This window comes from Cotesia glomerata, linkage group LG5, assembly GCF_020080835.1.
Source record: "Cotesia glomerata isolate CgM1 linkage group LG5, MPM_Cglom_v2.3, whole genome shotgun sequence".
NCBI classification, from domain to species: Eukaryota; Metazoa; Arthropoda; class Insecta; order Hymenoptera; family Braconidae; genus Cotesia; species Cotesia glomerata.
The window spans coordinates 22,587,352-22,611,636 of NC_058162.1; the positions used below are offsets into that span (position 1 = coordinate 22,587,352).

The 24,285-nt window shown below is 24.2% G+C and overlaps 2 protein-coding genes and 3 long non-coding RNA genes across 10 annotated transcripts; 2 read left to right on the plus strand and 3 right to left on the minus strand.

Moving 5' to 3' along the window:
• Nucleotides 1–227: 227 nt before the first annotated feature.
• LOC123265848 (ras-related protein Rab-34) lies at nucleotides 228–3,749 on the plus strand. The gene is made up of 5 exons (XM_044729786.1): nucleotides 228–528; nucleotides 602–870; nucleotides 2,133–2,328; nucleotides 3,086–3,290; nucleotides 3,365–3,749. Exons 1-5 carry the CDS (start codon nucleotides 466–468, stop codon nucleotides 3,433–3,435), a joined length of 804 nt encoding a protein of 267 aa, XP_044585721.1. The 5' UTR covers nucleotides 228–465; the 3' UTR covers nucleotides 3,436–3,749.
• Nucleotides 3,008–3,601, minus strand: LOC123265849. Its single transcript, XR_006509682.1, has 3 exons — nucleotides 3,487–3,601; nucleotides 3,343–3,382; nucleotides 3,008–3,251 (listed from the first exon to the last, which is right to left on the minus strand). It is a non-coding gene; the product is annotated as an uncharacterized LOC123265849 (long non-coding RNA).
• LOC123265843 (NADPH--cytochrome P450 reductase) lies at nucleotides 3,661–23,949 on the plus strand. Of its 6 annotated transcripts, XM_044729773.1 has the most exons (8): nucleotides 3,661–3,768; nucleotides 3,825–3,879; nucleotides 15,047–15,252; nucleotides 15,341–15,683; nucleotides 18,423–18,547; nucleotides 19,824–20,012; nucleotides 20,655–21,716; nucleotides 23,634–23,949. In XM_044729773.1, exons 3-8 carry the CDS (start codon nucleotides 15,080–15,082, stop codon nucleotides 23,776–23,778), a joined length of 2,037 nt encoding a protein of 678 aa, XP_044585708.1. In that variant the 5' UTR covers nucleotides 3,661–3,768; nucleotides 3,825–3,879; nucleotides 15,047–15,079; the 3' UTR covers nucleotides 23,779–23,949. The 6 variants fall into 6 exon arrangements, with proteins under 6 accessions (XP_044585708.1, XP_044585710.1, XP_044585711.1 ...); XM_044729775.1 differs by lacking the exons at nucleotides 3,661–3,768; nucleotides 3,825–3,879 and adding an exon at nucleotides 4,088–4,208; XM_044729776.1 differs by lacking the exons at nucleotides 3,661–3,768; nucleotides 3,825–3,879 and adding an exon at nucleotides 10,889–11,014.
• LOC123265850 lies at nucleotides 5,164–6,306 on the minus strand. The gene is made up of 2 exons (XR_006509683.1): nucleotides 6,253–6,306; nucleotides 5,164–5,537 (listed from the first exon to the last, which is right to left on the minus strand). It is a non-coding gene; the product is annotated as an uncharacterized LOC123265850 (long non-coding RNA).
• Nucleotides 11,980–15,444, minus strand: LOC123265851. Its single transcript, XR_006509684.1, has 2 exons — nucleotides 15,306–15,444; nucleotides 11,980–13,232 (listed from the first exon to the last, which is right to left on the minus strand). It is a non-coding gene; the product is annotated as an uncharacterized LOC123265851 (long non-coding RNA).
• Nucleotides 23,950–24,285: the final 336 nt, after the last annotated feature.

Sequence of the window (24,285 nt, forward strand, 5' to 3'; positions counted from 1 at the left end):
AATTTATATTGATTAACTTAATCAATAGAATTTATGTTAATTTATTTTAGGCATAACATTTTAAATATTACTTAAAAAATTTTTATGTCAACTTTAATTTTTTTTTGTTCTTCCTTAATAAATATTCATAAATTTTTAATTAGAACACTTTAATTAATTATAAAAATAAATAAATTCTTCTAACTTACCAGCAGTAGATTATTATTATTTATCACCATCTATATTTTTACCCTAAAATTATTATTACTATTATTTATTCCCCCCGCGAAAGTTAAAGTGACACCTGTCTAGGCAACGAATGTTTTCGTTTTCCGAACCCGTACACCCGCATTCAACTTTCACAAAACAAAAGACTCATATCAATTGTCTTTAATTATTTTTTTTTATTTTATAAAACTATATTATTTAATTTAAAAATTAATCACGGATAGTTTGTACCAGAGCACTCTTGTCCACAGCAAAATAATGCTGGAGACAAGATCAGCGGTTTACAAAATGTTGCAGCCATCAGCGAGTGAAGAAAGAAGGGTAAGTTATTTTTATTAATTAACATTTAACAATCATTAACTCATAAATAATTTATTTTATATTATTTATATAGATTGTTAAATGGCCGCCTCCATATTCTATGACTATGACACCTTACCAGGAAAGAGATTTTGATGTAACAGTACGCCGGGCATGTTTGTCAGTATCTAGTGCTCCCAGAATATCAAAACTTATTGTCCTCGGTGATGTTGCTGTTGGTAAAACTTCACTGGTCAATGTTTTTTGTCACAAAAAATATAATAATAATTACAAACCTACTATTGGGGTTGATTTTGAAGTTGAGAGATTTGATATTCTCAATGTTCCCTTCAATTTACAAATGTAAAGTTATTTATTTATTTATTATTATTATTATTATTATTCATATTATACGAAAATTAATTTAGCAGATATTTGATAATTTTAAGAATTTTTTTAACAAATAAATTATGGCAAAAAAAATTATAAAAAAAAATTGACATGTTGAAATTTTAAAAAATAAAAAATGCTATTTTTCAAAAATTATTTTTTGGAACAAATTTATTTGTTAAAAAAAAACTAAAAAATAATCAAGTGACTGTTAACTTTAATGTCATTCATATTATTCTAAGATCGGTGTTATTACTTATTAAAGAGCATTTATTATTTTTGGCCCAAAAAACCCGATCCACTTGAAGACTATTCAATTTTCATTTATTAACTATTTTCACCACACTATTGTCGGTATGAGCACTCATACCATCCTCGGGTGAATGTATGTAATAATTAAAAATTTTTTAATTTTTGAGACAATTTTAGTTGGGATTATAAAAAGATGTTATTTTTTACTCAGTGAAACTTTTTTCGGTAACCGAAAAAATAATTTAGAAAAAAAAAAAGTAATAATAATAATTATTATTATTATTTTAGAAAATATTACCAAGATCGGTGATTTTAATATTTATTAAAGAGGATTTATTATTTTTTTAAGCCAACTTTCCCGATCTATTTAGAGACTATTCAATTTTTATTTATTAATTATTTTCACCACAATATTGTCGGTATGAGCACTCATTCCATCCTCGGGTGAATGTATAATAATTGAAAATTTTGATTTTTAAGACAATTTTTAATTGGGATTATATATTTGGCTTAAAAAAATAATAAATCCTCTTTAATAAATATTATTATTATTATTAATATTAATAGTCTTCGAATCGTATCGGGTACTTTGGCTAAAATAATAACTAACTCTTTATTAATTAATAATAATAATTTTATTATTATTATTCTTATTATGATTATTATTATTATTTATTAAAGAGATAGTTATCATTTTTCAGCCCAAGTACCCGAAAAATAATAACTATCTCCTTAATAAGTAAAAATACCGATCTTCGAATTATATATTGAATTATTATAATTTCCTGTTTAAAAAAAAAAAATTCAAAAGAAGTCACCAAATGCAATTGTGTATCTTTTATATTAATACAATACAGATATACAATTTGTATATAATCAATTCTTTTATATTATTTTTTTTTTTTAACCAGCCTTATTATTACTATTTTTTTGTTGTTATTGTTATTATTATTATTATTAATTATCATTTTTAAATTTAACAGATGGGATACTGCAGGCCAAGAACGTTTTAAAGCAATAGCAGCGTCCTATTACCGTGGTGCCAATATCATAATGCTCGTATTTGATTTAACAAGTTTACTATCACTGTCTCATTGCAAGCAATGGTTGGAAGAAGCTGCTAGATCAAATACTGGAAATTATTTTGTATTTCTTGTCGGTACTAAAAGAGATTTAATGGTAACTATCATTGTCTTCGGTGTTTATTTCTTCCTAATTTTTAATAAAAATTCACATAAAACTTTATAAAAAAATTTTTTTTTAGTTTTTTAGATTAAAAAAAATTGTCATAAATTATTTTATAGTTTACAGAAATTTATAACATTAAATTAGTTTAATTACTCATAAAAAAAATTTTTTTTTAGATACTGAAATGTCAGACATCTAATATTTTTTTTAACAATTAAATTAATAAAAAATTTTCACATTTAGAAATTTGAAAAAATCATAAGTGAGAATTTTTCAGAATATTTTTTTATCATAATGTTTTACAAAAATTTCAAGATTTTTAGTATAATTTTTTTTTTTTAATTTTCAAATTAAAAAATTAAAAAGAAAAAATTCTAATTAAAAATTTTATAAATAAAATTGAATCTATTTTTCAACCAAACAATTTTTTTAAGAAAAATAAAGACAAAAATTTTCCAACAAAAAAAATGATTTTAAAGTTAGCTGACACTTGACCATTTTTTAATTTTATTTGACAAAAAAATTTGTTTTGAAAATTTTTTTTTTAAAATTGTATTTTTAACTCATTAAATTTTCTTAATGTTAATTTTTTTTTCTCATTTTTTTATCCAGTAATTTATTTATTAGAAAAATTCTTAAAATTATTAAGTATCTGCTAAATTAAGTTTCATACAAAAAAAAAATATATATATAAATTTATTTAATAATTATTAACAAAAATTTTAATCCAAATAAATAAAATTTCCAGTCGACCCAAGTTTACGAGATAGTAGAAAAACGTGCCATCACAATCGCCGAGTCTTTGAAAGCCGAATACTGGTCAGTTTCTTCAAAAACCAACGACGGAATCACCGAATTATTTTCCCGTATCGCAGCTCTATCATTTAGCGCCGCCATTATCCGGGAGCTTAATTCTACAAAACAGGAGCAAAAAATAGGAACAAATTTAATCAGTAAGCAAAAACTTTCTATAAATAAAAACAAAAACAAAAACATATAACTAACTATCAACTAATTTACTTTCCAGCATTGAAGCGTCATGAACCTGAAATAGAAAAAAAAAGCAAGTTTATTAAATGGCCGTCATGCTTCAACTGACTGTAAATAATAAAAAAAGATCATTTATATCAATAAATAAGTTATAATTACCAACAAAGTGGATCCAGGAAATACCAAGATTGAAGATCCAAGATAAAGTTTCCCCTTCTTTTTCCTTACTCACCAAAACTATCCATGCAGTCTTCTGTCAGATCGTCAGCAGTCGGTTTTTATCCGTCGCCGGGAAAGGTGTTAGCCATTGTACCTCATATCACTGTTATATCATCCTCATCCACTCCAGTGAACCATCACCCGTGAATAAAATTTATCATCTTATATTAAAGTGACTGAAAACGTAAAACGTCACCAGTTTAGCAAAGTTTATGATTTAAGGTAGAGTGACTGTCTGTAATTTGTAAAAATAAATAGTAATAAAAATTTTAATCCAGGTGTCCAGTGTTGCGTTCCCGGAAGCCGGGAAGTTGGATCGTTAATACAGGAAAAGTACGTAGTATAGAAATAATTTTAAAATAATAATAAAAAAAACAAACTGTATGCGGAATAGAGACAGAAAAACTACGGCTGCGCGCAATTGCGAATACAAATGGTGGGGATGATTTTATACGAGTAAGAGAGAGAGAGATAGAGAGAGAAAAAGCGACACGATAACAACTAATACACGTCCTCCGTCCTCGTACCTCGTAGATCTTGTATTAACTTAAGTCACATGGTCACGTGTTGCATTTATGCTCATGTACATGGTGGATCATAATCAGCTGCTAGCTTTATCTATAAGTCCTTTTTTTATTTATTGATAGTTGCGGATCATTTAGGTAAGGTTGTTTTTAGTATATCAATAATCAATAATTGTTTTGTTTTTTTTTAAACAATTATAGTAGTAATTATTGTTATTATTATTTTTTAGTCAGACAGTTGGCAATTTCTGAAAAGGTGTCGAAAAAAAATAATACTAAAGTTGGAATGAAAATTAAATTAGCCATTTAAAAACTTTTTTATTTTTTTTTTTTTATTGAAACAATGACCAAAAAAAAAGAAAAAAAATTTTCATTTGTAAAAAATTTTAAAAACTGTAAGTGCAATTTAAAAAAAATATTTTTTAATTATATAATTTAATAATACAATTTTTTAATTAAATAATATAATTTAATTAATAAAAAATATTCAAAAAATTGTTTCACTATCATAAACGTCGGATAACTAGTATTATCTAAAATTAGCCAATGTTTTTAATTTTTTGATCATTTTTCATTTATGAAATTAGAACTAAAAAATATTTTTTTTTAAATTGCACTTATAGTTTTTCAAATTTTTTACAAATGAAAATTTTTTTTTATATTTTTGTGATGATTTTTATGACAATTTTACAGCAATTAAATTATTATAAAAAAAATTTAATTAAAAAGTTCCACATGTAAAAATTAGTAAAAATTACAAGTGAAAATTTTGAGAACCATTTTTTTGTTATTAATTTATTAAAAAAATTTTTTTAATTGACAGCTGACGGTTAACTTCAATATTGTTGATTTTTTCAATGAAAAAAATATTTTTTGAAATACTCGTAATGTTATTTTGATTGTAAGCTTAATGTGGATACTGATCAAAGAGATTGGATGAATTAAAATGCAAATATTTATTGGGCATTATCGATTTGCTGAAAGCTGAAATCGCTGAAACCTCGTACTCGGTTTTATTTAAATTTATATATTCCTGCATTGTGTGATTCTGTTCTGGCGAGTAGAGTGATAAATAATGTATCTAGGATCAAGGTTCAAGTTAAAAAATATATTTTTTTATTTATATATTTAGCGATTTATACACCCGGAGGAGATATAGAATGGTGTTGGTATAATTATCTGCATCTACACATTTCAATTTGTAGGTTTTTGTTGTTATTTGCTACGCTTACCGGCTGGTTTATTTTGAAAATTTCGTGTGTTTTGTTAAAAGCGCTTGGGTATAGATTCTGACATGTGGCTAGTGAATTTGTCAGACCCGGAATTCTTTTTCCACGCATACTTGGCAGCTTTAGATGCTTTCTTGAAGTTTTCGTAGTTTTTGTCGCGCTCAGTTATATTTTCTACAAAATCTTTGGAGCTTTTGGAGCAGGTTGAGTAATTTGGTAGGGTAGACATTTTTTTTGGCTGAAATTTTAGAATTTTCAAATTTGGAGTGGAAATTAAAAATTGGAATTTTAGAAAATTTTTGAGGATTTAAAATTAGAATTTTAATTAAAAATTTTTTGTTAAATTTATAAAATATTATTGATGTAAGAATTTTTATTTTTATTTCTATTTAAAAATTCTCATTTTTATTTTTATTTAAAAGTTTTTTTTTTTATAAATTAGTTTTTACAAATTTTTTTTGTTGCATTGGAAATAATAATTTAATTTTTAAAAATTATTTACTAAACAAAAATTATAGTTTAAAAACTTTTTATTAAATTTAAAAAATATTATTGGTGTAAAAATTTTTATTTTTATTTAAAAATCATATTTTTTATATATTTTTAGAATTTATAAATTAATTTTTCTAAATTTTATTGCCTTGAAAATAATTTTTAAAAATTATTTATTAAACCAAAAATTCTTGATTAAAAAGTTTTTAAATTAATAACAAAATTTTTTAACCAGCCAAAAAGTTGAATCTTATAAAATTAAATTAATTTAATCAATGTTAATGAATATATAATCGATCAATGCATCATTAAAATAACATTAAAAATTGATAATTCTTATCTTTGACACCTAATGTTAATTCTTATTAATAATATTTAAAATTCCAAAGTCCAAGTTGACATTAAAAAAAAAATAATATTTTAAAAAGACCCTCCAAATTATATTTTACAGATATATTTACCTTGAACTTACTTTCTTAATTTCTTGCTCTAATTTATTTTTGATGGTCTTTTACAGATAAATAATTAAAATATCCAGTGTTAATAATTTTGACTCCTATGTCAATATTTTTATAATTAATTTCATTGGGATCCATTAAAATTTTATCAATGAAAAGATTTAATAAAATGATAATTTGCACTATAATTTTTTTTAAATAAATTTGATTGCTTGTAATAAAATTAATAAAACAAGTGAGCTCAAAAAATTTAATAAAACAATTGACAAATGTTGAAAATAAAAAAGAAACCATTAAAGTTCCAAGTCTTATATATAATAATACCGATGATCGAATCAACGAACTTATAAATGTTGCGTTCAAGGTAAAACGACGGCCGTGAATCTACCGAAAAAAAAAAGTATGAAAGTTTCTTGGTCACTCAATTCATTTAGCAGGATCTGATTTTTTTTTGCCAAAAAAAAATTCCGGGTAGAATATGATTATAATAATATTACACAGTATTAATGAATTAAAATTTACGAAATTTAATTTATAACCCATGAGTCACTTGATTAAAAGTACAAAACGTTTATGCATTAATTTTTCCGCCTAATCACACTTTAATTTATGTAACAAGTGTCACCAAGTTCGCGTGGGTTATTCAAATGACTGCGTGATTGAATATTTGAAAAGTGTTAGAAACTTACTCCAGTTAATTTTTTTTTTTTTTTTTTTTTTAATAATTTGTTGTAATTTATTAATAATTTTCGACTTGGTTTAAAATTTAAATGTCAGACGCAAAAGATTGATATTGTTGAACGTCATGATTGACAATAAAATTTTTTTTCTTTTATATCGTAGCCTTTACACGTGCGTACTGCTGACCTTGTAGATACTTGAGAGTACTCAGTGTATGTTTTAGAAAAATTACTGTTGATTTTATTCACTTATCTTGTTTTTATAAATCAATTATTTTTCAATGTGATTAGTATATGAGATATGTAATTTTTTTAATGCATATTATGATTGATTAGTTGAAAATCATTAAGAAAAATTTGTTGTTAAGACTAAGTTCTACATTAAAATTGAAGATATGATTAATGTGTTTGTCTAAATTTACTATTATTATTTTTAAATAGCAATTATTGTTTTTTAATGACAAATAATTAAATATTCTGAGAAAAAAATTTTTAAAAAAGCTGAGATGCAAAATTTTTTAAATTAAAAATGTAATTAAAAAAAAATTTTTTTTTTTTAATTCAAGTATTAATTAATATTTTTTGAATGACAAATAATTTAACATTTTGAGAAAAAAATTGACATTAAAAAAAAATTTTTTTATAATTTAAGTGTTAATTAATTTTTTTTTAATGACAAATAATTCAATTTTTTGTTAAATTTAACTTGTAAAAAAATTTTAATACCGCAAAATTTATTTTATAGAAAATGTCATTAAAAAAAATTGATATTATTGGCTAAAATTTTAAAAAGAACTTAAAAAAAATTTTCTAAGAGTTTAAATTTCGATAAATATTTTTTAATGACGAATCATCAAACATTTTATTAATAGAACTTGTAAAAAATTTTTTCATCGCAAAACTTGTAGAAAAAGTCATTAAACAACTTACAATAGTCCATTGAAAAAAATAATAACAATTAAATAAAAAAATCTTTTTTTAGAATTCTATAAAATATTTCTAAATAAAAAATAATTAATTTAGCTTTCTATAAAAATTCCCAATAAAAATATTTATAAGAATAAAATAATCTCTAATTATTATAAAATAGTTTATTAAATAATAAAATGTCTAAAATACCTTTAATAAACTATTAATAATAATAAATTACACCAAAATTCAAAGAAACTTTTTTAAATAGCAATTATTGTTTTTTAATGACAAATAATTAAACATTCTGAGAATGGAATTTTTAAAAAAGTTTAGATATAAAATTTTTTAAATTGAAAATATAATTAAAAAATTCGCTATTCATTTTAAAAAATTGACAAAAAAAAATTTATTAACAGTTTAAATATCGATTGATATTTTTTAATGAAAAATTATCAAACATGTTATTACTAAAACTGGTCAAAAATTTTTTTAAAGCAAAACTTGTAGAAAAAGTCATTAAACAACTCACAATAATTCATTGAAAAAAATAATAACAATAAAAAAAAAATTTTTTTTAGAATTCTATAAAATATTTCTAAATAAAAAATAATTAATTTAACTTTCTATTAAAATTCCCATTAAAAATAAAATAATCTATAATTATTATAAAATAGTTTATTAAATAATAAAGTGTCTAAAATACCTTTAATAAACTATTAATAATAATTAAATACACAAAAAATCAAGGAAACTTTTTTAAGTAGCAACATTTTTAAGTAGCAATTATTGTTTTTTAATGACAAATAATTAAACGTTCTGTTGATGGAATTTTTGAAAAGTTTACATGACAAATTTTTTCAATTAAAAATGTAATTAAAAAATTCACAATTCATTTTATAAAATTGACTAAAAAATTTTTTTTTTATAATTTAAGTATTAATTAAAATTTTTTATTGAAAAATAATTCAATTTTTTGTTAAATTTTACTCGTAAAAAAATTTTAATATTGAACAAATTATTCTATAGGAAATGTTATTAAAAAAACTCAATAATCCGTTAAAAAAATTAATATTATTGATTAAAATTTTAAAAAGAACTTAAAAAAAATTTACTAACAATTTCAATATTTTCAAATGACAAATTATCAAACATTTTATTATGAGAACTGGTAAAAAATTTTTTAATCGCAAAACTTGTAGAAAAAGTCATTAAAAAACTCACAATAGTCCATTGGAAAAAAATTACAATTAAAAAAAAAATTTTTTTTAGAATTCTATAAAATATTTCTAAATAGAAATAATTAATTTAACTTTCTATTAAAATTCCCAATAAAAATAAAATAATCTCTAATTATTATAAAATAGTTTATTCAATAATAAAGTGTCTAAAATACCTTTAATAAACTATTAATAATAATTAAATACACAAAAAATCAAGGAAACTTTTTTAAGTAGCAACATTTTTAAGTAGCAATTATTGTTTTTTAATGACAAATAATTAAACGTTCTGTTGATGGAATTTTTGAAAAGTTTACATGACAAATTTTTTCAATTAAAAATGTAATTAAAAATTCACAATTCATTTTATAAAATTGACTAAAAAAATTTTTTTTTATAATTTAAGTATTAATTAAAATTTTTTATTGAAAAATAATTCAATTTTTTGTTAAATTTTACTCGTAAAAAAATTTTAATATTGAACAAATTATTCTATAGGAAATGTTATTAAAAAAACTCAATAATCCGTTAAAAAAATTAATATTATTGATTAAAATTTTAAAAAGAACTTAAAAAAAATTTACTAACAATTTCAATATTTTCAAATGACAAATTATCAAACATTTTATTATTAGAACTGGTAAAAAATTTTTTAATCGCAAAACTTGTAGAAAAAGTCATTAAAAAACTCACAATAGTCCATTGGAAAAAAATTACAATTAAAAAAAAAAATTTTTTTTAGAATTCTATAAAATATTTCTAAATAAAAAATAATTAATTTAACTTTCTATTAAAATTCCCAATAAAAATAAAATAATCTCTAATTATTATAAAATAGTTTATTCAATAATAAAGTGTCTAAAATACCTTTAATAAACTATTAATAATAATTAAATACACAAAAAATCAAGGAAACTTTTTTAAGTAGCAACATTTTTAAGTAGCAACATTTTTAAGTAGCAATTATTGTTTTTTAATGACAAATAATTAAACGTTCTGTTGATGGAATTTTTGAAAAGTTTACATGACAAATTTTTTCAATTAAAAATGTAATTAAAAAATTCACAATTCATTTTATAAAATTGACTAAAAAAATTTTTTTTTATAATTTAAGTATTAATTAAAATTTTTTATTGAAAAATAATTCAATTTTTTGTTAAATTTTACTCGTAAAAAAATTTTAATATTGAAAAAATTATTCTATAGGAAATGTCATTAAAAAAACTCAATAATCCGTTAAAAAAATTAATATTATTGATTAAAATTTTAAAAAGAACTTAAAAAAAATTTACTAACAATTTCAATATTTTCAAATGACAAATTATCAAACATTTTATTATTAGAACTGGTAAAAAATTTTTTAATCGCAAAACTTGTAGAAAAAGTCATTAAAAAACTCACAATAGTCCATTGGAAAAAAATTACAATTAAAAAAAAAAATTTTTTTTAGAATTCTATAAAATATTTCTAAATAAAAAATAATTAATTTAACTTTCTATTAAAATTCCCAATAAAAATAAAATAATCTCTAATTATTATAAAATAGTTTATTAAATAATAAAGTGTCTAAAATACCTTTAATAAACTATTAATAATAATTAAATACACAAAAAATGAAAGAAACTTAATTACATAAAAAAATTGTCATAAACAGAGTAATAAAATGGTAAAACAATACAAAATTATACAATGAAATATTAAACCCAACAAATTACGACGTTAATAAAAACTGAACATTGCACGAGTGCGTAAATGTAATGAAGCTGATGACTCGTCGGTTTTTCATTTGCCTGGTCACACATTTTACCAACTCCACGTAAGAAGTTTGTTGATGTTAGTAACATGTACCATATCCATGCACGGTGATTTAAATCGACGTCCACGTCGACGTATGACCGCTTAACTCAACCCACTTTATTCGCCAGCCAAAACGATATCAGAAAAAGAGTAGAGAGTGTAAGTGGTGACTGGTGACTTGATTCCGAGTCCAAGTAGTCGAGAGTAGCCAGTGTCCGCACGTACTCCCCAGGATCCGGAAAAACCTTGTCCAGTAGTCGCTTTCCTCTAATCGACTCTCTCTCAGTGCAGTGATTTTTTCCCAGCTAGTTAACACAAAACAATTTGTAATCTAATTATAAATTATAATCATAATTATTATTGTAATTAACAAATAATAATTAACAATAACTTTATCCATAACAAAATTATAAATTTTAAATTCTAACTCACTATTTTACAAGACTAATAAAATAATAAATAAACTTACCATGGATTTGCCGGTGAGTATCAAAGTGATCAATTATCGTTAAGCTACCCACCCAACGGAGAAAGTTCCAGCATTTTCCTTTTCGATTACATGATCATAAATATTATTTTAGATAATCAATCCATTTACTTTTTTTTTCTTCCTCTTGATTTTAATTTAAGAGGTACAACCAGTGTGAAATTTTCAAAAAATCGATTTTTTTTTCATATTTCGATAGATTATACCTTTAAAAATAACATACTCGAATTTTAAATCGATATTTCAAATAGTTTTTCAGTTAAATCGTTGCATTAGCTACAGAAAAACGCGTTTTTCTCGAAACAGCATTTTTCGAATTTATTGCAGTGATTACTCGAAGACAAATCGGCTGCCCAATTTCAAAACACAGTAACTAACATTTAGAAATTTTTCTTATTAAAAAAAAAGTTTGCCTGCCAAATTGATGAAAAATTTAATTCATGAATATAAATATTTTTAAGAAAAAATACTTGAAATTAAGGTCTAAAAGTTATAAGAAATGCAGCAATATTAGAAAAAAACTAGGTATAAAAATTTTGCAGTTACTGTGTTTTAAAATTGGGCAGCCGAAATGATCCAATCACTACCAAATTTTTTTCTGCATGTTCTGTAAATAATTCTCCATACAATCATCCTCCAGTTTTTTGATCTGATCAAAAATCGAATTTTGGCAGGCCAAAAACAACCAAAATTTTGGGTAAAATTCAACTTTTTTTTTTAAAACGCCGCCATTTGGTCAATTTTTGATATTTTTTTTCGACCGTAGGTCATCGTACAGACAATATCTTCTAGTTTAACGAGAACTTTTTTTTTTGGTTTTATCCACGGAGAAGACCGAAATCACTCCAGCAGTGGAGGACTTTTTTTTCGGAGATCGCGTGTAACTCGGAAAATATTTAATTTTTTTCTTCAAAAATTTTACTGTATACTTTTAAAATATGTATTAATCCACCCTTAAAATTTTAAAACAATTCATACAGGAGTTTTTTTATTTTAATTCCCAAAAACCGCCTTTTTTTTAGGCTGTCACATTGGTCGTGCCCCTTAAAACTGACCTATTGTACTAAGACCTTTTTTATCTGTCTACGTGCCTTCACGCAGGCATAAAATAAAAAATAAAATAAAACAAACTATTATTTCCGCTCAACGCGTAATAATAAACTTTAATATGTTTAATGCATTTTAAATATTACGTCAACCGTTTTTGCATTATCTTTTTTACCGACTAAATTAACCTTGAACTCTTTTTACAACGTACTCAATCATTTTATTTTTTTTTTTAAATATTTAACTAGTCATAAATTTCAATTTAAAAAAAAATTACAATCATTTAAGCGCGATAAATTATTTTTTTAGTCTAATTAAATAATTTGAAAAAATATCAAATATTAAGTATACATTAATCGGTACCAGTTATGTAATATAATATACTCGATAGCTAATTGTGAGATAAAATAAAGTAAAATAAAATAAAATTATATGAATATTTAGAATCGCGATTTGGTTTTGGGTTTCACAAATCGGTTGTATAACTCAATACGTAATAGAACTTGGGTAACATTTCTCGGTGTACACATCAGTATCCAGAATATCCCGGTTTCTCCAGGTATTATCCATTGGTATGCCAGCAGCCTTTTGGCGACCGGTTTTTCTCCATCTCCATCTTCATCTTCATCTTCATCTCCATCCAGCTCGTCCTTATGCTGGTGCTCATAACTTTTTATCCTTTTATCTTTATTTTCCTTCTTTTAATTTTTTTTAAAATTTTTTTCTTGTTATCTGTACAAGTCTTGTAAAGTAAACCATCCAAAAAGGACGAGACTTGTTATGTCCGTCCACTCTAAATCATTTGTCTCCGTTGATTTTCATTTTTTAATGTGTCAGATCAATCTGTAAATAATGTATTTTACCGTTTAGTTAATGTATCATCTAGTTTAGGCTACTTCAGATTTATATCTTTACTTTCAGTGTCTATTTAGCACACATTTGTCAATTTTTATCGGTTTTTAATAAATAGATTATTTTATATTTAGAATAAAAAATATGACACTGAAATTTGAAATTTTTATAATAAATAAAATATTATAAAAATTTATATTTTTATAATTATGTATTTATTACTTTTTTTTTTATTTTTAAATGCGGAATTTTTTTTATTGAATAATTAAAAAAAAAATTAGATTTTTATTAATTTTAGTATCATGTCAAAAATTCATTTTTAATATTTTTAAATTAAAATCGGTCGAATTTTTATACAAATTTGATAATTATTTAGCTTGAAAAAAATTTTTAGTACAAAAAATCGAAGAATTAATATTTTTAAACATTTTTTTTTTAATTATTCTATTTTACGATGAGTTTACAATAATATTAATGGAAATTTATCAAAAAAATTTTTTTAAGTAATTTCAAAGCTTTCAATTGTTAACAAAAATTTTGTCAGTAAAATTGATCTACGTACATCAATTGATTTCTAAAAATTTTTAACTTAATCTACACATAAAAAAATTTCTTGTAATTAGTCTATTTTTGATAAACTTTAAATAAAAAAAGATGTAATTTAAAAAAAAATTTGGTAATTATTTACAAGTGTGGTCCACCATTTTAATTTTCATTTCTTTGAACGGAATTTTTATTTTATTTTATTGAAGTATATTTTTTTTTTAAATACATAAAAAAAAGTTAATTATCGCAATTTTAACAAATTTACAAAAAAATTTATAAATTTTTTAGAAAATTGTGACATTCAACTTTTTTTTTTTATAATTGTTCGTTTTTTTATGTATTTTTTAAAAAAATATAAATCAAAAACACATAAAATAGATATTTTATCCAAAAATATGAAAGCCAAAATTTTTTCCAACCTTTGAAGGCAAAAAAGCTATCGAAATCTTTATTTTTTTCTTTCACGATTTTTTTTTTTCATCATAAATGCGCCGTAAAAAAAAATCAACATATGTTAATTTTATACTTAGATATGGCTAAAAATGCGATGGATCTAACTTATAAATAATTACCAAAATTTTTTTTATTGGTTGAAATATTATGGGCCATAAAATTAAAAAATTACCAAAAATTTCTACTAGATTGATACTTCTTTTTAATATCTTACTATTTTTAGTATATAGTTAATAATTATTATAATTAAAACTAGATAATATAGAATTGGCCTTCAAAATTATTCCAAGTTATTCAAAATAAATACAATATTTGCATTCATAATGTTTTTCTCTCTTTAAAATTATATTCTTTAAATTTTCATTCATAAATTTTATTGAAACTCAAACTTTATTTAATTCTATCTAAAAAAAAAAAAAAAATATTAAAATACAATTATAATTTAACTTAAAATTTAATTAAAAAAAATTTTATAAGTTAGTAAAAATAAGTACTTACATTATCTGTACCAATTATTACAAAAAAAAAATTTTGCAACTATCCCTGTAAATTAAATTCGTAAATTTCTTGATATTTAAAAATTTTTATTCTAAAAAAAATGTTATTAAAATGTGCCACTGAAGTTGACAGCTATTAAAATTTTTTTATAATTTTATAGCAATTAAATTATTATGAAAAAAAATTCCACATATGAAAATTAAAAAAAAATTACTAGTGAAAATTTTTAGAAGTACTTTTTTCAGTGTAATTTAATTAGTATAAAAATTAACAGTCAGCTAAATTCGATATTATTATTAAAATTGCAGACAGCCGACGCATCTCAACCGACGGCTGTAAGAATGTCGAGCACCCCAGTCTACGAAGGTGAAGCCAGCACCGAAGTATCATCATCATACTTCAGTACTTTAGATCTAGGACTACTTGGTGTGTTGCTTCTAGTAGCTGGCTGGTATATCTTCAGAAAAAGCAAGGAAGATGACTTGCCACCTGCCAGCAAATCTTACTCAATCCAGTAAGTTATCAATCATAAATCACAATCATTATCTATTTTTTTATCATCTTCACCTCAAAGATAACCACAAACGCTGATTAATTTCCAGACCGACGAGTTTTACAGCGACAGCTCCTACGGAAAACTCATTCATTAAAAAACTCCGGACATCCGGACGTAGTCTGGTAGTTTTCTACGGCAGTCAAACGGGAACTGGTGAAGAATTCGCCGGTAGACTCGCCAAAGAAGGTGTCCGGTACAAGATGAAGGGAATGGTAGCTGACCCTGAGGAATGCGACATGGAAGAGCTGGTGAACCTGAAACAAATCCCCAACAGCTTAGCTGTTTTCTGTCTGGCTACTTATGGCGAGGGTGATCCTACCGACAATGCCATGGAGTTTGTAGACTGGCTGAAAAATGGCGAGGCTGATCTCACTGGACTTAATTATGCCGTAAGTGTTGAGAGTAATTGTTGCAATTAATTTTACACAGAAACAAAGGTTCACTTGAGTCAAGAAAATATTTTTCTTCCTGATTTTTTTCTTGAGCGAAAAAAAAAATTTTTTTTGACATAAGAAATTTCACTTATTCCAACAAAATTAATTCTCTTGCTTTAAGAAATACGTATCTTGATCCAAGAAAATTTATTTAAGTCAAGAAAATCTTGTTGTTTTGAGAAAAGTCAGCCTCTTGCTCCAAAAAATTTGGTTCTTGATAGAAGTAAATTTTCTTGTCTTGAAAAAATTTCTCTCTTGCTCCAAAAAATTAAATATAAAGATAGAAGTAAATTTTCATTAATATTTTTATTGATTAACATGTCAAATGGGAAGATCAAATAATATTGAATCATTTTTTTTCATTCAATATGTATAATTGTACGCTAAAATAATATAAAATGGGTATCAAATATTCAAGAGAAAAATTTTCTCAAGGTGAGAAAATTTTTTTCTCAGTTGAAGTAAGTGACACTGCTTCCCTAAAAAATCTAAAAATTTTGATCAAATATAAAAATTTATTTTATCAAGTATTTATGATAATTTGAATTAAGAAAAAATAACTTCCACCAAGAATAGAATTTCAAGAAAAATTTTTACTTCGGCCAACACAACTTCGGTTTCCTTCAGGCCCCCGAAAATTTTCTTAAGCCAAGAATTTTGTTTTCCAGTCAAGAAATTTTTCTTTCTGTGTATGTTAAGTACTATAAGGTATTACATTATTAATCATTAAAGTTGTTTACGAAAAAAATTTTTTTTGATACAAGAAATTTCACTTATTCCAACAAAATTAATTCTCTTGCTTTAAGAAATACGTATCTTGATCCAAGAAAATTTATTTAAGTCAAGAAAATCTTGTTGTTTTGAGAAAAGTCAGCCTCTTGCTCCAAAAAATTTAGTTCTTGATAAAAGTAAATTTTCTTGTCTTGAAAAAATTTCTCTTTTGCTCCAAAAAAGTAAATATAAAGATAGAAGTAAATTTTCATTAATATTTTTATTGATTAACATGTCAAAAAGGAAGATCAAATAATATTGAATCATTTTTTTTTTTCATTCAATATGTATAATTGCACGCTAAAATAATATAAAATGGATATCAAATATTCAAGAGAAAAATTTTCTCAAGGTGAGAAAATTTTTTTCTCAGCTGAAATAAGTGACACTGCTTTCCTAAAAAATCTAAAAATCTTGATCAAATATAAAAATTTATTGTATCAAGTATTTATGATAATTTGAATTAAGAAAAAATAACTTCCACCAAGAATAGAATTTAAAGAAAAATTTTTACTTCGGCCAACACAACTTCGGTTTCCTTCAGGCCCCCGAAAATTTTCTTAAGCCAAGAATTTTGTTTTCCAGTCAAGAAATTTTTCTTTCTGTGTATGTTAAGTACTATAAGGTATTACATTATTAATCATTAAAGTTGTTTACGAAAAAAATTTTTTTTGATACAAGAAATTTCACTTATTCCAACAGAATTAATTCTCTTGCTTTAAGAAATACGTATCTTGATCCAAGAAAATTTATTTAAGTCAAGAAAATCTTGTTGTTTTGAGAAAAGTCAGTCTCTTGCTCCAAAAAATTAAATATAAAGATAGAAGTAAATTTTCATTAATATTTTTATTGATTAACATGTCAAAAAGGAGGATTAAATAATATTGAATCATTTTTTTTAAATTCAATATGTATAATTGCACGCTAAAATAATGTAAAATGGGTATCAAATATTCAAGAGAAAAATTTTCTCAAGGTGAGAAAATTTTTTTCTCCGCTGAAGTAAGTGACACTGCTTCCCTAAAAAATCTAAAAATCTTGATCAAATATAAAAATTTATTGTATCAAGTATTTATGATAATTTGAATTAAGAAAAAATAACTTCCACCAAGAATAGAATTTAAAGAAAAATTTTTACTTCGGCCAACACAACTTCAGTTTCCTTCAGGCACCCGGAAATTTTCTTGAGCCAAGAATTTTATTCTCCAGTCAAGAAATTTTTCTTTCTGTGTATTAATTTGTGTCAGTGATAATCTGACGCGCAACAAGTACCAGCTGCTGATAAATCAGAAATTATTATTATTATTTTATTTAGTAAAACTCTTTATCAGAAATAGAAAAACTAACCTCAATTCATCACCGACTTGCAAGTAGACGTGTTTTGAATTTTTATTTAAATTTCATTAATCATAAGCCTTAAATTAATAGTTTTAATTATTGTTAATGTGATTGCATAATATTGTGCAATTTCCACATCTGTCATTATGTACTTTAAAATCTGTTGTTTCATTCAGTTTTTTTTTGCTGATTTTAATTGACTAATCTGTGGAATTATTTCAACTTGTTTTTTTTTTTTTTTTTTTTCATTTTCCGTTCCATGTGAAGCAATAATGATAAGTATGAACGTTAAGTTGTGCAAATTATGTTCTGTGACGCGAAATTTAATGATTATCATAAATTCAAACACTAACGTCACGCGGCGGAGATTTTCGTCACTAAATAAAACGAAAAAAGTAATTTCAAATAATTTATTAAACATAGTTAGCAATTAAGTTCTAGAATTTTTCATGCTACTGGCCTAATTAGTCATTGCATGTTATCTTGTACTGTATTATGTAATTCCTTTTTGTTTTTAATGATCGACTATTTTTTAGGATAATTATCTGTCATTTTTATTTACTAATAAGCGGTTTTTAATTTCAGGTATTTGGATTGGGTAACAAAACTTATGAGCACTACAATGAAGTGGCTACTTACGTTGACTTTAGACTCGAACAGCTTGGAGCGACCAGAGTTTTTGAATGCGGACTTGGGGATGATGATGCCAAGTAATTATTTTGAGTTTTTAATTTACATACATCAGTACTAAATTATGTATTATTAATGATTATCAATTTTTAACTGAAATAGATTTTGTTTTTCAAGATTAAAATGATAATTTTTAAAATAGATGTTTCCGGCAGGTTGAGAAATTTTAATATTTTATGTATTATGTATTTTTTATGGAAATTTAGATGAATTTTATTTTTAGAAAATAATTAGCTGTCAATCTTTGCTCTTCTAGGCTTGAATTTTTTTTTAAAATTTTTTTTAAGTAAAACAATTAAAAAAATTTTTTTAATTTTATATAATTTAAATTATATTCTTAATGATTTTTGTAAACGTTTATGATTTTTTATTTGCAAGGATAAATATGACACTAAAGTTAGCCGACGTTTTTAATTTTTTGATTTTTTTTAATTATTAAATTAGAACTAAAAAATATTTTTTAAAAATTGCACTCAGAGTTTTTCAAGTTTTTTACAAATGAAATTTTTTTTTTTGATTATTTTGCAATAATTCTTTTAATAAAAAAAAATTCTAAAAATTTTTAAATGTCAGCTAACTTAATTTTCATAAGTTAGCACCTAAAAATTTTTGATTTTTTTTTTAATTAAATTACAACTAAAAAGATATTTATAAAAAATTGCACTTATAGTTTTTCAAGTTTTTAACATGTGATATTTTTTTTTTTAATTGTTTAATTGAAATTTTTTCGATAAAAATTTCTAAAAATTTTGAAATGTTAACTAACTTCATTTTTATAGGGTAAATGCTGTCAATGTTATCAAAATGTTTTGTAAGATCATTTTTAAAACTAAATATAATTTTTAGTTATTGCTTTTAAAAAATTAAAATTCTATTATAAAAAGTTAGTTAGTTTCATTACTTAATTTAATTTTTTAAGAAATTTAATTTAATCAAATAAAAACAAATTTTTTTGATACTGAAATCAACATACATCTGTCAATTTTTTGGATTTTTATAACAACTTAATTATTGTGAAAAAGTTTTAATAACAAATTCCATATCTAGAAATTAAAGAAATTTACAAGTGCAAATTTTTTGATAATTTGTTTTTATCATTGATTTGACATAAAAATTTAAAAAATTTGCAGATTTTGTTGACTTCAGTATCATAAATTTTTATAGGTAGCATTCTATTAAAATTTGAATTATGCTGGATTTTTTTTATATAAATTTAGTGTACATAATTTTGTTAGTTTTTCAAAGAAGGTTTAAAATAAACTTTTTCATTTATTAATTATTCATTATATTTTTCAGCATCGAAGACGACTTTATAACATGGAAAGACAAATTCTGGCCAGCAGTATGCGACTTTTTCGGAATCGAAGGCGCAGGAGAAGACGTCAGCATCCGTCAGTACAAATTAACAGAACATGTTGAAGTTCCTGCTGACCGTATTTACACTGGAGAAATAGCACGTCTTCACTCATTAGTTAACCAACGACCGTAAGTATCATCTCTAGTTAGCTTAAAAAAATACCTGCAGCCAAACTACCTAAACATCAATAAATTTTTATCTAACTAAAAACAAGTTTCACGTACAGAACTTTCATAAAATTTTTTTTTTTTTCAAGTCTTTTTGATAAATTTCAATATAAAAAAATTATTATCATTTACTTGTTATCATTTGCTAGTTTTTCAATCCAGGATAAAAATATAATTGTTATTGCCAGTATATTTACATACATAAAATAATTTAAACTTCTAAGTCCTTATTTTGTAATTTCAAAAACTATTTCTTCATTTTTATAGAAAAAAAAAAAAAAAAAAAAAAAAAAAAAAAAAAAAAAAAAAAAATTCACTCTGCGGAATTTTTTTTCATTAATAAAAAAAAATCCTTGTAGTAAATTTCACTCAAAAAAATTCAAGGCCAGTTTTTCAATCCAGGATAAAAATATAATTATTATCGCCAGTATATTTATATACATGAAATATTTAGATATATTTCATCATTGGATAAAATTTTATTCTGGATTGAAAAACTGGCTCTAAATCATTCACTCAGAAAATTTCAACATTGTAATCCTTCAACTAATTACCAACTATACAAAAAAAAAACAATATATTAACTCTCATAAAAAATTTCAGACCATTCGATGCAAAGAATCCGTACCTGGCAGCAGTAAAAGTGAATCATGAATTGCACGGCCCAACATCAGAGCGTTCGTGCATGCACATCGAGTTCGACATCGAGGGTTCCAAGATGCGTTACGACGCGGGTGACCACGTTGCGGTCTACCCGGTGAATGACAACGAGTTGGTGGAGAAAATAGGAAAAATTTGCGAGGTGGACCTGGACACTGTGATAATTCTGACGAACACCGACGAGGAATCGACCAAGAAGCACCCGTTCCCTTGCCCCTGCTCTTACAGAACAGCGTTGACCCACTACATAGACATCACGAGCAACCCGAGGACCCACGTGCTCAAGGAACTCGCGGAGTACTGCAGCGACCCGAAGGACAAGGAGAGATTGAAGCTGATGGCCTCAACCACCGCCGAAGGAAAAGCCCTCTTCCATCAGTGGGTGACCAACGAGAACCGCAACATCGTCCATATTCTCGAGGACATTCCCAGCTTGAAGCCAGCACTGGACCATCTTTGCGAACTGCTGCCGCGTCTCCAGTGTCGTTACTACTCGATTTCTTCTTCGCCGAAGCTTCATCCGACTTCTATTCATATAACTGCAGTGGTTGTGGAATACAAGACCCCTACTGGACGGATTAATAGAGGAGTCACTACTACTTGGTTGAAGAACAAGCACCCCACTGACCCTCCGAGCTACGTTCCAATTTTCGTTAGAAAGTCCCAGTTCAGACTTCCACCCAAAGCTATCACTCCCATCATCATGGTGGGACCTGGAACTGGTCTCGCTCCCTTCCGTGGGTTCATTCAGGAACGCGACTTGCTGAGAAAGGGCGGAGAAGAAGTTGGAGATACTATTTTGTACTTCGGGTGTCGCAAGAGCAAAGAAGATTTTCTGTATCAAAATGAATTGGAAGGGTATGTCAAGAGCGGGACCTTGACTCTTCACACGGCTTTTAGTAGAGAGCAGGAGAAGAAGGTCTATGTTACTCATCTTCTTGAGAAGAACAAGGATGAGATTTGGGATGTCATTGGAGCTAAACATGGACATGTTTACATTTGCGGGTATTTTTTAATTTTTTTTGGATTAGACTTTGGCAAATTTTATTTAATAGATGGAAATTTTATTTTGAATTTATTGAAATTAGAGTTTAAAAATTGGCTAAGCTAATTAAAATGAGTAGAAATTTATTTTCAATTACAGTAAGTTTAAAAAACAATTTTTTAATATAGAAAAAGTTTGAGTGCTTGATGAAATTCGAAATACTTTATCAGTAAATATTTTTAGAAGTAAATTTGGTTATTATTTATTAGGGTCAACCCCATTTTGGGTTATAAGGTGAAAAATTAACATTTTTTATTTTTTTTTTTTATTCTGCTCGTTTTTACGGCACAATTATGACAAAAAATCTGAAAGGAAAAAATAACGATTTGATAGCTTTTTTGTCTTTATAAGTTTGAAAAAAAATTGGCTTTCATGTTTTTGGATAAAATTTTTATTTCATCTTTTTTTGATGTTTTTGATATATTTTTTTTTTTTTTAAATAAGGTAAAAGACCCAGTTATTGACACTTGCAATTTTATTTTGATTAAAAAGAACAGCTCAACTCTAATAAATTAATGAATATAATTTTTGAATTATAAATTTTAAGATAATTGATTTTTTGAGAAGATTTAATTTTTTTAATTAGAATAAAATTGCAAGTGTCAAACAACTAGGCCAATGCCAATAACTGGGTCTTTTACCTTACATAAAAAAAACAAATAATTTAAAAAAAAAAAATTGATCAAACTGATTAAAAAAAAAATAAAATTTAACATGGTCCAGTATGGGTTGAGACCCTACTTGTAAATAATTACCGTAAATTTATTACAAAAAATATTAAAAAGCACCTCAAACTTTTTTTTTTTTATAAAAATAATTTTTTTTCGTTGAGAATTTTAAGGCTGTCATTTCAAAATACAGCAAAATTTTTTAGTACTTTTATTAACCAATCTAATGTTTAAAAAAATTTTTTTTTGTATTTGCCTTCATTTTTAAAATCAAATTTTTTGTCAATTTAATGTAAACTATTTTTTAAAAGAAAAATTTTTAAAAATGTTAGTCACTATTTTAAAATGAGACTACCGTTTAATTTTATTTAAAGTTATTTTCTAAATTTTTTTTTAGTTTTTTAAACTCTAATTTATTTAAAAAATTTTTAATGTAATTAAAAATCAAAAGCTTCAAGTAAGGTAAAAGACCCAGTTATTGACACATGCAACTTTATTTTAATTAAAAAAAACAAATCAACTCTAATAAATTAATAAATGTAATTTTTTAATTATAAATTTTAAGCTGATTGATTTTTTGAGAACATTTTATTTTTTTAATTAGAATAAAATTGCGTGTCAAAAAATTAGGCCAGTGTCAATAACTGGGTCTTTTACCTTAGTAATATTTTACTTAACTACAAAAAAAGAAAATATTTACTGTCATGTTAAAGACTGTAAGTATTTGGACTAAAAAATTAGTCATTTTTTTATTCTAAAAATCCTGATCAGGACACTAGAATAAATTAATCCAATTATTAAATTGTAATTAATCTTTAATACACATAACGAACAAGATGACACTGGATATCATCCCAGATTATACTCAGTGATATCTGTGGTGAAAAAAAATTTCAAATAGTAGCTAAAAAAATCCAGATTATACTGCGTGATATCTAGATTATACTCATTGTAATCTGGATTGTACTAGCTACTATCTGAAATTTTTTTTCACTCAATATAATCTGAGATGATATCCAGTGTCATCTTGTTCTTTTTGTGTACCTGTAAAAATTTTTAAATTAAATGTCTTAAATTCATTCAAAATTAATATTTTTTTTTTTTCAACAAATTTAAGATAAAAATTTTTTTAATTTAAATTTGCCAAAGAATTAATGAATAATTATATTTAATAAATATATCAATTATTATTAACTATAAATTTTTTAGTGACGCACGTAACATGGCCCGAGATGTCCACAATATTTTGCTAAAAGTAGTCCAAGAAAAAGGAAAAATGACTGAACTTCAAGCTGCTGACTACATAAAGAAAATGGAAACCCAGAAGCGCTACTCGACCGACGTCTGGAGTTGATCACACCACTGCTTCTAATTAATGTTTAATTGTTATTGATTAACGATTACGTACGTGATGGTGATTTTATCAATATTTGATTGTCAGTACGGTATACATAATTTCATCAGAGACTCCCGTGAGAAAGCTCACGCTTATAGAAAAATAAAAGATTGTTCATGTAAATAATAACTTCCGCAGCACCGTATTTAATTATTCAATCAATTAAAAATAAATTATTGTTTTGAAAATTATCAATGATGCTCGACGGTGTTTATACTTGATCACTTTTTTAATTAATTAATTACATTTTAATTATATGTTTTCCAGTTTTATTTATATTAAGTATAAAAATTATTAATTATTTTAATATGAATATTAATATTCATATCAATATTAATTGATAGATATATAGATAATGTATAAATTAAAAAAAAAATAATCATTGACTATTAAATTGTAGACGAAATTTATTTTTGAAAATATTAAATTAAGGTAATGGATTTTTATATAAATTTTAAAAGTAAT